General features: G+C 40.8%; 1 protein-coding gene across 1 annotated transcript in view; it reads left to right on the top strand.

The window, feature by feature from the left end:
• Fbxo10 (F-box protein 10) overlaps nt 1–14,628 on the top strand; it is a 65,445-nt gene that overhangs the window by 48,967 nt on the left and 1,850 nt on the right. Inside the window, 4 exon segments of the mRNA XM_078047834.1 lie at nt 581–850; nt 2,152–2,465; nt 4,328–4,509; nt 9,321–9,341. Of these exon segments, the coding sequence (XP_077903960.1) occupies nt 581–850; nt 2,152–2,465; nt 4,328–4,509; nt 9,321–9,341 (787 nt within the window).

The raw sequence follows: 14,628 nt of genomic DNA, 5'->3' as shown, positions 1-14,628 counted from the left end.
CACATCTAACTCTCCTGTTGCTCCAGAAAATTGAAAATATAATGGGAAAACAGGATAATCAGAGAGAGAATTATTCTTCCTCACTCTGTGGCTTTGGGCAAGGCCTTAATCTTTCTGGACTCTCTCTCTAGTAATAATTTCAGATAGTATTTATTCAGACCACCTCTCTGCTGGCTCCTTTCTATGTATTATCACATTTAATCCTGCCTGCCTTCTAAAGGTACAGTTAGGAGGAAACTGAGGCACAGAGATTTGGTAACTTTCTCAAGGTCACACAGCTAGGATGTGGCAAGGCTGGGATTCAAACTGGGGCTACTCCCTCCGTACAGGGAGGGCTTGGCACTGCCACTGTTCCTGATCTGGCGGTGAGGCTTAACCGCACTTTTATACCTGATGGAATGACCCTGGCTTGAGATTGACCTGGTCATTATCCTCCCTCTTGTATGAAGGAGAAGCCAACAGCCTCGGGTGCTAAAGTGACTTATTCCAGGCTGCTGCCTTTCTGCGTCCCTTTTGGGGAGACACGGTGCTGGGTCACCTGTTGCTGGGTATCAGTAACCAGCTCTTCTCCCTGTCCCAGCTAACAAGGGCTGTGGTGTGTGGATGATGTCATCCAGCCTGCCCCACGTCACCAGCAACCATGTGAGCTATAATGGCCTATATGGAGTGGCAGTTTTTAGCCAGAAGGATGGCTCCAGTGAGTTCCCTGGAGGCCATGGGGCCCAAGAGAACTTCAGCGAGGACGGGGATGCCATCCTCTGGGAGACAGAGCTGGAGAAGGAGGACGATCCACTGCGGCGGCCCCTCACCATAGCCCTTGTGGAGTCCAACAGTATTAATCACAACGGAGGTGAGTGTGCCCCCAGCCCCAGCTGCAGAACTCACTCTCTTAAGGACCCTCCGCAGACTGGTCCCAGTGTGACCTCATCAGCTACTTCTCTCTGCCACATTTTTACCTCCTACCCTACAAGCTTCCCTCTTGCCTGAAATTCCTTCTCCCATTCAGACATCCCAAGTCACCTTGAACTTCTGAACACTGTGAACACATCTGTCCATCCTCTCCTTGGAATTTTGCTCTCCTCCCATCCCCAATGACATGTTTATAGGGCAAGAATCACTGATGGGTGCCAGTGGGGAAGGACTCCATCCCTGGCTTTCATCTGGAAGTCACAGAGGACAAGGAGAGCAACAGCCAGCAAGCAGCCCCAGCCCACCTTTCTGGGAAATGAGTTCTGTCCCCTCTCACTCAGGGTTTCCTCCATGCGGTCATGCTGTCCGTCAAGACAGGCAAAGCCACATAATTCACAACTTATTTTTGCTCTTCTCAACCAAGCCAGGAGAACCTCCAGGCAGATGCCCCTGAGAGGTTCAAACTCACAGGCTCACAGCTCAGCTGCTTCCATGGGTCCCAATCATTGTTCCCCACACCCTCCCCACCCTGCCACCCCCGCTCTCTTGCTGCATCAGAGGGCAGATGTAATGCCACAGACTCCTCCCCACACCAGGTCTGGCGCCATGCTCTCTGTCCCTGACAAGACAGGGGCTCTACTGCTGGCTCTGGGCTTTGTCCTACATGTATACAGTGTCTCTGGGCATACCGTCCCCAAGCTCCATTTTTCCTTTCCAAAATATCTAACACCTTTTTTAGACCCATATTATTTAGCTTGACAAATTTTTCTACTCAAAAATTATAGAATGTCCCTGATGAAGAAAATGTCCCAAAATAATACAGAGGCAGATTCCAGTTCAGTATGGGAAAGAAAATGCCTTTCTAGCAGGTAGAGTTGTCTGGAGGTGGCATGGGCAGCCTTGAGGAGGTAGTGAGGTCCTTGTCACAGGAGGTACAAACAGTGGTAGGATGCTGTTGTAGGAGGCATTCAAGATTGGGTTGAGAGCTTACCAGGGGCGCCAAAGAGTCTTCTCCTAGCCTGTGTCCCTGGTTGCCTTTCACGAGGGCTTGCTTCAGCAGGGAGAGTTTTTCTGATATTCCTGGGTTTCCTCCTGCTGTCTCTCCTCACTGAGAAGATGAGACCGAGGCCAGCTCTGAGTCACTGCCTCTTCCCCATCTCTCTCCTGACGCATCCAGTTCAGGGAAGGCTTTCTTGACGGGTATTGTTGGGCCTGACCTGCTTTCTCCCCCTCTGCCTGCAGCTTCAGGACTCTATGTCCAGAGCAGCGAGGCTCTGCAAGTCATCACCAATGTGATCCACGCCAATGGGGACAGAGGTATCACTGTGGCCCAGAGTGGCCAACTCACCCGTGTGGCCAACAACAGCATTTCCTGTAACCGCCAGAGTGGGGTCAAGGTGGAGGCCCAGTGCAAGGTGGAACTTCGGGGCAATGGTATATATGACAACAGAGGCCATGGCATCATCACTAAGGGCGACAGCACTGTCGTCGTCGAAAATGACATCATTGGCAACCGGGGCAGTGGTCTGCAGTTGCTCCCCAGGTCTGACACTAAGGTGAGGAGATGCACATGTGTTTGATGTGTGGTGCCGACACAGGGCCAGCTCTGGCTCATGCTGTGCTCTGAGAAGTAGAACCACAAGCATTCAGCCCTGTAGGAACATCATCCTTCCTGTCCACACTGGGCCTGGGAGATGTGGTTGGGCCTTACACAGGAGCAGACATTGGAACAACAATTCACCTGCAAGAAGCCAGGAATGGCCACTCAACGGTGGCACATGCCTGTAATCCCAGTTGCAGGAGGCTGAGGCAAGAGGATTGCGAGTTCAAAGACAGCCTCAGCAAAAGTGAGGTGCTAGGCAACTCAGTGAGACCCTGTCTTTAAAAATATAGGTGGGGATGTGGCTCAATGGTTGGGTGCCCCTGAGTTCAATTCCTGGACCCTTTCTGCCCTCCTCCCAAAAAGCCAGAAATGAACTGGGCAGAGTGACACACACCTGTAATCCCAGGAATTCAGGAGGCTGTGGTAAGAGGATCACAAGCTTGGACAACTTAATGAGACCCTATCTCAAAATAAAAGGAGCTGAGTTGTCCCTCAAATCCTCAGTACCTAAAAATAAAGAAAAGCCAGGAATGGGGATGTCATCTCCTGTACTCATGGAGTTGGAAGCTTCCTGAGGTATCAACGTATCTTCATGGTCTCCAGATTAAGATCGCCTTCCCTAACAGAATAATCTTGTACAGATCCTGTTATCCAGTAGGTACTTAATGAGGAGAGAAATCCTGCCTCCAGGCATTTGCATGCACTATTATCTGTGTACTGAGAGTCCCTCTACCTTCTGTGCTACCTCAGCTGTGCACCTTAGATGTTGCCTTCTTCATGAAGACTCCCTGATTTCCCCAGGCCTTTGAAGGGCCCCTTTTCCGGACTTCTGTGGTACTTATGCCCACCCCTGCCTCACACAGCACTACCCACAGTGCTCCATATCTGTTCCTTTACCTGTTTGTCTCCCCACAAGTCTGTAAACTCTGAGCACTTTTATGCAAAGCAATGTGCTGAGTGCAAGGGTTTCCCTGTTGAGCTAAACAAATGCAGTCCCTACCTTTGCAGAATTATAATCCCAAAGGTGGTTTTCAGTTCTGCAGCTCCATGAGTCGATGACTTAAGCAAAGAGTAAAGAATTCCTGGGCTGGGGATGTGCCTCAAGCGGTAGTGCGCTCATCTGGCATGCGCAGGGCGCTGGGTTCAATCCTCAGCACCACATAAAAAAATAAATAAAGATGTTGCGTCCACCGAAAACTAAAAAATAAATATATATATTTAAAAAAAAGGAATTCTTTGACTTTGCATCTGAGGTCTGTGGGAGTGATGGAAGGGAGGTGGGGCTCACTGTTGCCTCAGTTGGGTGGCCAGTGGCCCTGGCTTCTGGCACCAATATCCCCTGTTTCCAGGCCTTTGCACATTGTTCCCTCTTCCTGGATACCTCTCCTCTCCTCCACACTGACTATCACCGCCTCCAAGAAGCCTTCCCAGGTTCCCCCAGGCTGATCTCCATATCCTTTTCTGAGCTCCCGTGGATCTGTGCTGACCTACCTAGCATACTCAAACCCCTGAAGGGTTTGTTCTTTTGCAGTGTTAGGAATGGGGGTCTTCACTCATGATGGGCAAGTCCTTTACCACGGGGCTTCACCCCAGCCCTTTAAAAATATATATATTTTTTGAAACAGGTTCTCACTAAGTTACTCAGGATGTCCTAGAACTTGCAACCCTCTGTCTTAGCCTCCCGAGTAGCTGGGATTACAAGCCTGCACCGCTATACCCAGCTTTGTACCCCTTGGTTTTATAACTGATCATTCGCTTGCCTGGTTCCCCCCACTGTGAGTCTCTGAGGTGTGACAAGCTCTGGCTACTTCTCAGGTACTAAAGAACCGGATCCACTCATTCCGAGCCTATGGCATCGCAGTGCGGGGCCGCGCCAAGGCCCTAGTACAGGAGAACATCATCTTCCAGGGCAAGAGCAACAAGACCATCTTTCAGCAGATCTCAAATAACCGAGAATGCATAATGCAAAACAACAAGTTCCTGGTCTTAAAGAAAAAGTAAGTGCCTGGGGCTGCCTAAACTAGAACCACAGCAAAGTTGCTGGGGAAGCCAGACCAGGCCAGTAGTCATTGCTGCTGCCCTGCTCCCTGCATCCTGCCAGCTGTTGGCTCTGGTCAGGTAAAGGCCTGTCTTCAAGCTTTGTGACAGGCCCGAGCTGAGGACTCACCCCCGACTTTTTTTTTTTTTTTTTTTATGTGTGTGTGTGTGGTATTGGTTATTTATCCCAGGGACACTTTACCACTGAGCTACATCCCCAGCCTGTTGTGTTGTTTTATTTGTTGATTATTTTGAGACAGGGACTTGCTAAGTTGCTGAGGCTGGCCTCAAATTTATAGTCCTCCTCCAAATTACTGGGATTATAGGCATGTGCCACTGTGATTTTGCCCAGTGAGGGAAAAACTTTTTGAACCCAGGGATACTTAGCCACTGAGCCACATCCTCAGCCCTATTTTTTATTTTATTTAGAGATAGGGCCTCACTGAGTTGCCAAAGCTGGCTTCGAACTTGTGATCCTCCTACCTCAGCCTCCCAAGCCACTAGGATTACAGGCATGTGCCACTGCACCTGGCAGGAAAAGCTTTTTTAAGAGTTGGGAATGAGGCTGGGTGGGGTTGTGGCTCAGCAGCAGAGTGCTCGCCCAGCACGTGCAAGACCCTGGGTTCGATCTTCTGTACCACATAAAAATAAATAAAATCAAGGTATTGTGTCCAACTGCAACTGAAAAAAAAAAAAAAAAAAGCAGTTGGGACCATGTGGGTTTTAAATCTCCGTTCTGCCAATTACTCACTGTGTGACGTTGGGAAGGTCACCTAACATTTCTAGGCCTTAGTAAAATCTAGTTAATAATACCTGTTTTGTGGCACCAATTTAGGATAAAATAAAATCTTGTGACCTAGATGAACATCTGAGGTGTTATATAAATGCTAGTTGCTGCTGCTGCCGCTGTCCTTGTTTCAGTGCCTCTGGGTGTCACTACTGCCTCCCACTCATCAAGCCTCTTTATCTCCTCTCCCCTAATTCCAAATTTCAGGCAGTCACCAGGCCCCTCTTGATTCCACTTCTAAAGTGATCTTATATTTGGCATCTGAGGTCTCAGCACCTCACCATGAACTGTGGCTGGAGTTACCAGCACAGCTGCCTCACTTGTTTATGGAGGGCCTCTGTTCTGAGTGGTCAGCGTTTTGCTGTACGGTTGTATAAATAATGGTGATATCCAGGCCCAGTGGCGCATGCCTGTCATCCCAGCAGCTCGGGAGGCTGAGGCTAAAGGATCATCAGTTCAAAGCCAGCCTCGGCAGCTTAATGAGACCCTAAGTGACTCGGTAAGACCCTGTCTCAAAATTAAAAAAAAAATAAATAAAAATAAGTAACAGTGATAGGCCAGGTGTGGTGGTGAAGGCCTATAACCTCAGCTACACCCCAGTCCAGAACATAGTCTTTTGACTATGTGACTATGTGACTATGTGAACCATCTTTCACTTGGCTTAGCCTATTCAAGGTCCATGGTGTTGCTTTGAGTGGCTTGTTCCTTGTTGCTGTTGAGTAACTTCCATGTATATATGTAGAAATTTGCTCATTCATCAGCTGAAAGGCAGGTAGTTGCTAGTTTTGGGTAGTTATGAATAAAACTTCTATAAATGTTCATGGTCACATAGCTGGGGGAAAGAGGATAGTGAAAGAGATCAAATGATCTCATTTCCAGATTCTTATTTAAATATGGAGAAATTGAGGTCTTCGGAGGGAACTTGCCCAAGGTTCCATGCAGAATTATAGAATTAGAGGCAGAGCAGGACTTAGAATGCAGGAGGTTTGTTCTTCCATGTCATGTCTCACCTCTCTGGGTTATCACTAACTCAGGAGACAAAACCTACATCCGGATTTTTTGTTGTTGTTTGGGTTTTGTTTTTGTTTTTTTGGTACCAGAGATTGAACCCAGGGGCACTTAGCAATTGAGCCACTGTTGCAATAATTCATTTGCAGGTCAGCATGGGAAAACAAAGAAGAAGAAGAAGCAGAGCAAGCAAAGCAGCAGCAGAAAAAAAGTCCTTTATTGTGTACAAGCGATCTTTTTATAGTATTGTGAACAAAAAAGGCAGCCTTCCAACTTCAATAAATCAGGTCTTTCAGCTAATTAAACATAGCACACAGAAGTTTTACTTTCTAATCAGAAGTGACCCGCTTCTCATGGCTAATCTACTCTCGGCCTGGAGTGTGCTGAGCTCTGCTCTTTGTTTAGAACAGATAAAAAAATTTTTCTCAGTGCCCTCCTAGCCCACTTGGCAGAACATCCCGTTTGCAGGCAAGTTCTCCCAAGGTCAGCAGACACCTCGTTTTCAAGCATGTTTGTTGTTACCTATCTAAACCTTGAAGAAGCCTCTCGTTTGCGAGCAGGCCCTCCCAAGGACAGCAGACACCTCGTTTGCAAGCATGTCCGCTGTTACTTATCTATACCTTGACAGAATATCCCGTTTGCAGGCAGACTCCATCAAGAACAGTAATAGTTACGCAGTTACATTTGATTCTCTACATCTCCCTCCTTTTGTTTTTGTAAATGAGCCTTAGCAGAAGCGACAAGAGAGGTTTCATGTTTCAGTTGCTTTTGCTTTTTCCAGCATTGGATGACTATATACAAAACAAAACATAAAACAAAAATTATTACAGTGTTACCTAAAGAAGTTGACAACAAGGTAGAGAAATGACTTAAAGGATTTAAATTAGCAATACTTGAAGACAATTTTTGTAAAATGTCAGATCCTGTTAGTTCAGGTAATGTCTTACTAAAGGTGACCATAATAGTCTTTTACAAATTCATAATTTCTAAAGTTAAATTTTGATGTCCATTTAACCATCCTTTAACAATTTCCCAGGAATCACTGGTATTATATGGCACAGGAGTCACACAAATATGAGAAGAATTCCAGTCACACTTCAGTACACTTCTGGTAGCCAAGATAGTCACTTGATCGCCAAGCCAGGAAACAGTATGTTGTAAATTGATCACATCTGTAGTTAATTGAGAGTTAAGTCCTTTTGTTGTTGCCATATTAAATGAGCATCTTGATTCCATGTTCTCATGAAATTCGCAGTTTGAATGTCTTGATGCAAAGCAACACTAGCTATCGCAGCAGTGGCAGTTACAGAAGCAACTGCAAGGAATGAAGCTATAACTATTCCTATTAATTGTAGTGAGCAATATAACAAAACTTGAACAGCATTGTACAAATGAGTAACAGACAATGAATCAGAGCAAGGATGAGTCAACTTAACAGGCACCCACAATTCTGTGCGAGCTTTAACAATAACTAAAGAATAATTATTAATTTCTATTAATTCCCAATTAGTTATATTTCCACATTGAGTAAGATAACAGTTTATACATGATATTGTTCCCCAAGTTACATTCCCAGTTTTCAATCATAAGAGAATAAGGGAATTTAACACATGTAGAAAAATAAGATTATTATGTAGATGTACTTCAAAAGGAGAGGAATGGGATACATCTAACTTGAAATTTCCAGTCCATACAGTGAGTTTCCCAGATACTGCCCATAATTTCCATATATCCCCTTGAGTATTGGAAAACCTTACATCCTGTAACATTGGAGAGACCAAAGCATAATGTTGCATTTTGTCTCATTACCCCAAGCATTTATTGTCCCATTATGTCGATGCCATCTTAAAGTACAATTTGACCAACTTTTTATAAATTTAGAATGATTAAGACTCCACCCAACTATAGTGATATTTTGATATTTGACTACTGTTTTAGGGTGATGATCATGACTTTTTTTTTCACTTTAAATTAGTTAAAAATGTTTCAAAATATTTAGCTGAACATAAAGGAAGATGAGTTCTGACAAAACATTCTTCAGATAATAGTCATGATTGATTAACATACATACTAGAGGTATTAAATCCTCGGGAAGATATGACAGTAAAAACAGCAGTAGGGTAACTATGATAATTAACTCCCCAACTAATATAAGAAAGAGTTGTTATGTGCTATAAGAGGCAAACAGAAAGAACGAGCCCCTATACACAATGGGACTCCTTCAACAGCTACAGTTATATTAGAAATATTATACAGATTTTTATAGAATGGAATATTTTTAATTCCCCCACATACATTAGGGGGGGAAATTAGTATTATTAATACACACACGAACTTCAGGTTTTCCCCAGGAAACACTGTGCACCAAAGGAGGGTTAGGAACATAGGCCCAATAAGCAAAAGAATGAGCAGAAACTATACTTACCTGGCAATTAATAATGGCAAGCATAGCTAATAAAAGATTAACAGGATTTAAAGGCTGATTTGCCTTTTGAAGGGTTTTTTTTTTTTTCAGCTTCTTGAATCAACTTTTTTATCTGCCCCCATGTTGGGGGGTCCGCTGTTCTCGTTGCCATCGTAGAAGCTCTCTGCATTGCCAGCTCCTGAAATTGTCTGACAAATGGGTCACTTATTCTGCAATTTGATAAGTCTTGAAGGTACCTAGAAAGGTGTTTTACCTGTAGAAATAAGAGCAAACCCCCTTCCCATGTGGTGCAACAACCTAGAAATCCATTCTTTATTTTCATCCCTGTTCCACATAGGTATTTCCAATTTGTAGAAATAATGGCTGAGATATAAATGTAGAGAAATGTTGCTGGGCTGCAGGAACCTTGGAAGTTGACCAGACATTTAAAAAATTTAAAGTTAGTAAAGTTTTATGAAGTATATTTTGAGGTATATAAGCCATAGCCATATCCCCCCTTTTTATTTTTAGTATATATTTTCTTAACGTATGATTTATCCTTTCTATAATAGCTTGACCCTGACTATTACAAGGTATGTCAAATGTATGTGTAATGTCATGAATGTAATTTTTGTGAGGTATATGTAGGTGCATTGTCAGTTTAAGTTTTTAAGGAATTTCCATGATAGCAAAACAAGATAATAAATGAGAAATGATTGCATCAGCCTTTTTTTTTTTTTAAGATAAACTGTGGCCCAAGAAAATGAGTATTAGTGTCAATAGTATGATGTACATATCTAGTTGTCCAAATGACTGAATTATAACAACATCCATTTGTTAAAGGGCATAAGGATGGAGTCCCCTTGGATTAACACCAGGAGGACAGTAAGGAATATTAAAAGAAGCACATGATGAACAGTTATTTTGTATTTATTATAAAGTCCTTTAGTGTTTGTATAAAGCAAAGTATGTTCTAGATGAGCCTTTTGTAAGGGGAATAATAGTTAATCAATATTTTGATTTTTTTTTTTAATTAATGGTCCTGGCAGTGTAGAATGTGCTCTAATATGAGTAAAATATTCTGAAATTTGGCCTACTAATTTTGTTGTTATTTTTACATGTAGTCAGATAGGACATAGAGTCTTATCTTAGGTAAGTAGGGCTATCTTTATAAATTAAGTAAAGTGTTGTAGTTTTAAAGTTTATTTTATTTTTTATTTATTTTTTTTAATATTATATTATAAATTTTATATATAAATAATTGTTTAAGTTTATTTGAGTAAAAACTAACACAATATGATAACACATCTAAAACATGAAATAAAGAAAGGCTGAAAGCTTTTAGCCTTATTTAGAAAAATAGAAAAATGTTCTTGTGTTTTATAATATTAACCTTTATGTAGATAAGGCTCTCATTAATTTAAAAAATACATTTAAATTGTACCTCAGTGTTGTAAAAAGTAACATAAAACTTTATATATCTTATTGATAATAGGCCCAGTTATAGAACATTAAATAATATAAATATTTTTTAGTATGTTATTTTTATAAGCCTAAATTACCATGCAACCTTTTGGAGAACACCAGCTTGATGTAATTTTTTTTTTTTTTAAAGCTTTTAGCTTAATGACTTGTATACCTGGAAAATATGAACACATTTAATATACAAAGAAGAGTAATAGTACCATAATTACTATTGATGTTTTTATATTAATTAAGTTTAGCTCTTAAAGAAATAACATATTAGAATATTGTAAAATAACAGTTGTTGTTTAACCATATCTGTATAATCCTTAATTTTTTCAAGATTATTTGTTCAAAAATTTACATATATAGCCAACGTACACAGACCTTCTTTATCACTTACTTAAAACTATATAGCCAACATACATAGACCTTTTTTATCACTTGTTTAAATCCTTTTATTTACTCACTTCCGGAAACACATTTTTTTTTTTAAATCCATATCTAGAAACTTTTATTTATTTATTTTTTGTTAACCCCTTTTTTATTTATATTTTGAAATAATCTTTGTAAATTTTTGAATTTAGGCAAATTATTCCATTTTAATAAGAGATATTTTGTTATTTGTAGTATACAATTAATCACATTTGTTTACCATATTATGAAAATATAGTGTCTAAATATTAGGGATGATAAAGGACCATTTATTTATTTACTTATTTATATTATTTACCAACTTAAAAAATTATTAATAATGTTATCTAATGTAATTTAAGGAGTTAAAAGCATTTAATGGTATATTTAACATTTAGCATATTAACCTTGTAAATCAATCAGATATTTAACAAATATTTATAAACAAATAATCTTATGTCTAATTAATTTACTTATTTTATCAAAACATTAGACAAGTATAACGAACCGTGTTAGCCATTTTTTTTTGTTGTTGTTGAAAAAAAAATCCTAGAACCAAAGCATATCAGTCATTAACATGTTAAAGACGTCTTATTTTTATCTGTTTACCCAATTTAAATTGAACCATTTAAATCAGTGAATTAAAAATATTTGGATCCACTTTTTTTTTAATTTTTATGAGCGCTCTTTACATATATATCAATCTTTATATCATGTACATGACATATGGACATACACACACAAACAGACATACAACATATAATACAAATGTGCACACATAACACAATAAAGGCCTTATAGCTATTTTAGGTGAAATTTCCATTGTAATGTTTAGATATTTCACAGTTGATCAAAAATAGAACTGATCAGAAAAACATTAACTTAGGTCTGTAGGGTCAAAATTATGAGCTCAAAAAAATACAGAATCTAGGAAAAGGTAAGAGTCCTAGAAAAATGACCGGCCAGTAATTAGAAAGTATCATAAAATTTTATTTATATATTTTATTTTATTTTTTACAATTCCTTTTAAAATGACCTGCTTATCCACAATTGAAACAAGTTCCTGATTTATTGGGTTTAAGGGCTCCAGCCATGGCTGCAGCAAAAACAGAAACTTTGATGTTCAATTTCTCCCACTCCAGCACAAGCTCTCACATATTTACTCAATGAGGCGTTTTGCCCTTTTAATGGCCCCAAAATATGCTTACATTTAGGATTTGCATTTTCAAATGTTAATGTTTCTAATAATACCTTTGTTATTTGATCTTGACCCATTGCCTTCATAACAAAAGTACGTGGTCTTGCAAGAAAATCAGTGTAAGTTTCAGTAGCCCCTTGTATAGATTTAGTAAAGGAAGGTTGTGCCTGACCAGTGGGTATCACACATCTCTAAGCTCTTAAGAAAACCTGTCAAACTTGTTGAAGATCTGGATCTGTATATAGAGCCTGTCTCTAAACTTGTTGAAGATCTGGATCTGTATATAGAGCCTGTCTCTAAAGGCAGGGTAATTACTTTCCCCCATTAACTTATCCTCCTTGGGTCCCGGGGGATTTTGAGCTTCACTCTCTCCAGCTTGTTTTTGTGCCTCATCTTCCCATTAACTTCTCAATTGTAACCATTGAGATCCCTCCAAAACTTTTTTGGCTAATGCCTCCCAATCCAAAGGAATAAGTAATTTAGAAGTTCCCAAATTTTCTAACATCCCTAGCACAAAGGGAGACTGAGGGCCATATTGAAAGGCTGTAGCTTATAAATCCTTTATAAACTTGTATTCCATAGCAGTATAGTGAACATCAATCATTGGGGGATTTTGAAGGTTTTGTTGTTTAGTTATAGGAAACAAATGTGGTGGATCAACAAAACAACCAGGAGGGGCTGCAAGATCATCATCATCATCATGTATCATAGTAAGAGGAAATGAAAAACGTTGTTGTTTTCTACCCACATTAACTCTATACTCTGTCATTGGAAAGAGAAATATTAGAAGGAGTAGTAGGTTTAAGAGAGGACCTTTGCTTTTTAAATTTCATATTATCCACTAAGGCCCTCCATAATTTCTTTCATACTGGAGTCACTATCTGAACTTTCTGAATCTTCCTCATCACTCAGATCTGATTTAGGAGAGTCATCTATAGTATCACAAATATTTTCTTTGGGCTCCGTTTTGTTAACCTTATTTTCAGATTCTGATGTATTAACTTGTCTTTCACAAAGAGAGCCCTTTTCATTATTGCTTTCTAATAATTGTAATGCTTGAGTAATAGCGCTACACAATGTTCAAATCTTCAAAGAAATAACATTCCCAGCCTGATGCTGCTTACGGAGCTCTTTTTTAACCAATTTCTATTCCCCTAAATTTAACTGGATCTTAGTTTGATATTGGAACCAGTGACAATGACATTCTATAATTTAAATTACTCCTTGAGTCTCTTATGAGATGTTTTCACACCTATGGAATATAATAATCCTTGTAGTAACTCCACATATTGTTCCTTTAAAGACTGGGAGTTTCCCATGTTAGTTCTGAAAGTTCCCCCTAAAGTTTCTTTCAACTTGGGGCGATACCTTTCGATATTTGTTAGTTCTGAAAGTTCCCCCTAAAGTTTCTTTCAACTTGGGGCGATACCTTTCGATATTTGTTAGTTCTGAAAGTTCCCCCTAAAGTTTCTTTCAACCTGGGGCGATACCTTTCGATATTTGTTAGTTCTGAAAGTTCCCCCTAAAGTTTCTTTCAACCTGGGGCGATACCTTTCGATATTTGTTAGTTCTGAAAGTTCCCCCTAAAGTTTCTTTCAACTTGGGGCGATACCTTTCGATATTTTTTGAATCCCGAAAGTCCCCCTTTCGTTTTCTTAACCCGGGGTGCTTACCCTTTCGGTGCTGGATCCTGCCGACTACGCCAATTGTTGCAGTAATTCATTTGCAGGTCAGCATGGGAAAACAAAGAAGAAGAAGAAGCAGAGCAAGCAAAGCAGCAGCAGAAAAAAAGTCCTTTATTGTGTACAAGCGATCTTTTTATAGTATTGTGAACAAAAAAGGCAGCCTTCCAACTTCAATAAATCAGGTCTTTCAGCTAATTAAACATAGCACACAGAAGTTTTACTTTCTAATCAGAAGTGACCCGCTTCTCATGGCTAATCTACTCTCGGCCTGGAGTGTGCTGAGCTCTGCTCTTTGTTTAGAACAGATAAAAAAATTTTTCTCAGTGCCCTCCTAGCCCACTTGGCAGAACATCCCGTTTGCAGGCAAGTTCTCCCAAGGTCAGCAGACACCTCGTTTTCAAGCATGTTTGTTGTTACCTATCTAAACCTTGAAGAAGCCTCTCGTTTGCGAGCAGGCCCTCCCAAGGACAGCAGACACCTCGTTTGCAAGCATGTCCGCTGTTACTTATCTATACCTTGACAGAATATCCCGTTTGCAGGCAGACTCCATCAAGAACAGTAATAGTTACGCAGTTACATTTGATTCTCTACAAGCCACATCCCCAGCTCTATTTTGTATTTTGAGACAGGGTCTCACTAAGTTGGTTAGGGCCTTGCTGAGTTGCTGAGGCTGGTTTTTTGGGGTTTTTTTAATATTTATTTTTTTAGATTTCGGCGGACACAACATCTTTGTATGTGGTGCTGAGGATCGAACCCGGGCCGCACGCATGCCAGGCGAGCGCGCGCTACCACTTGAGCCACATCCCCAGCCCAATGTCTATTTTTTAGTTCTCGGGGGACACAACATCTTTATTTGTATGTGGTGCTGAGGATCAAACCCGGGCCGTACGCATGCCAGGCGAGCACGCTACCGTTTGAGCCACATCCCCAGCCCTCTGAGGCTGGTTTTGAACTCGTGATCCTCCTGCCTCAGCCTCCTGAGCCACTGGGATTACAGGCATGTGTCTCTGCCCCCAGCTGACCTACACCTGGATTGTAACATGGGGATCCAGTGATCTGGAGCCCAAGATGAGAATGTTCAGCAAGTTCCCAGACCTCCCAGAGTTCACTGGCTTTCCT

This window comes from Ictidomys tridecemlineatus, chromosome 4 (genome assembly GCF_052094955.1).
Source record: "Ictidomys tridecemlineatus isolate mIctTri1 chromosome 4, mIctTri1.hap1, whole genome shotgun sequence".
In the NCBI taxonomy this organism is placed as follows: domain Eukaryota; kingdom Metazoa; phylum Chordata; class Mammalia; order Rodentia; family Sciuridae; genus Ictidomys; species Ictidomys tridecemlineatus.
This window is presented reverse-complemented; position numbering and strand designations above follow the sequence as displayed.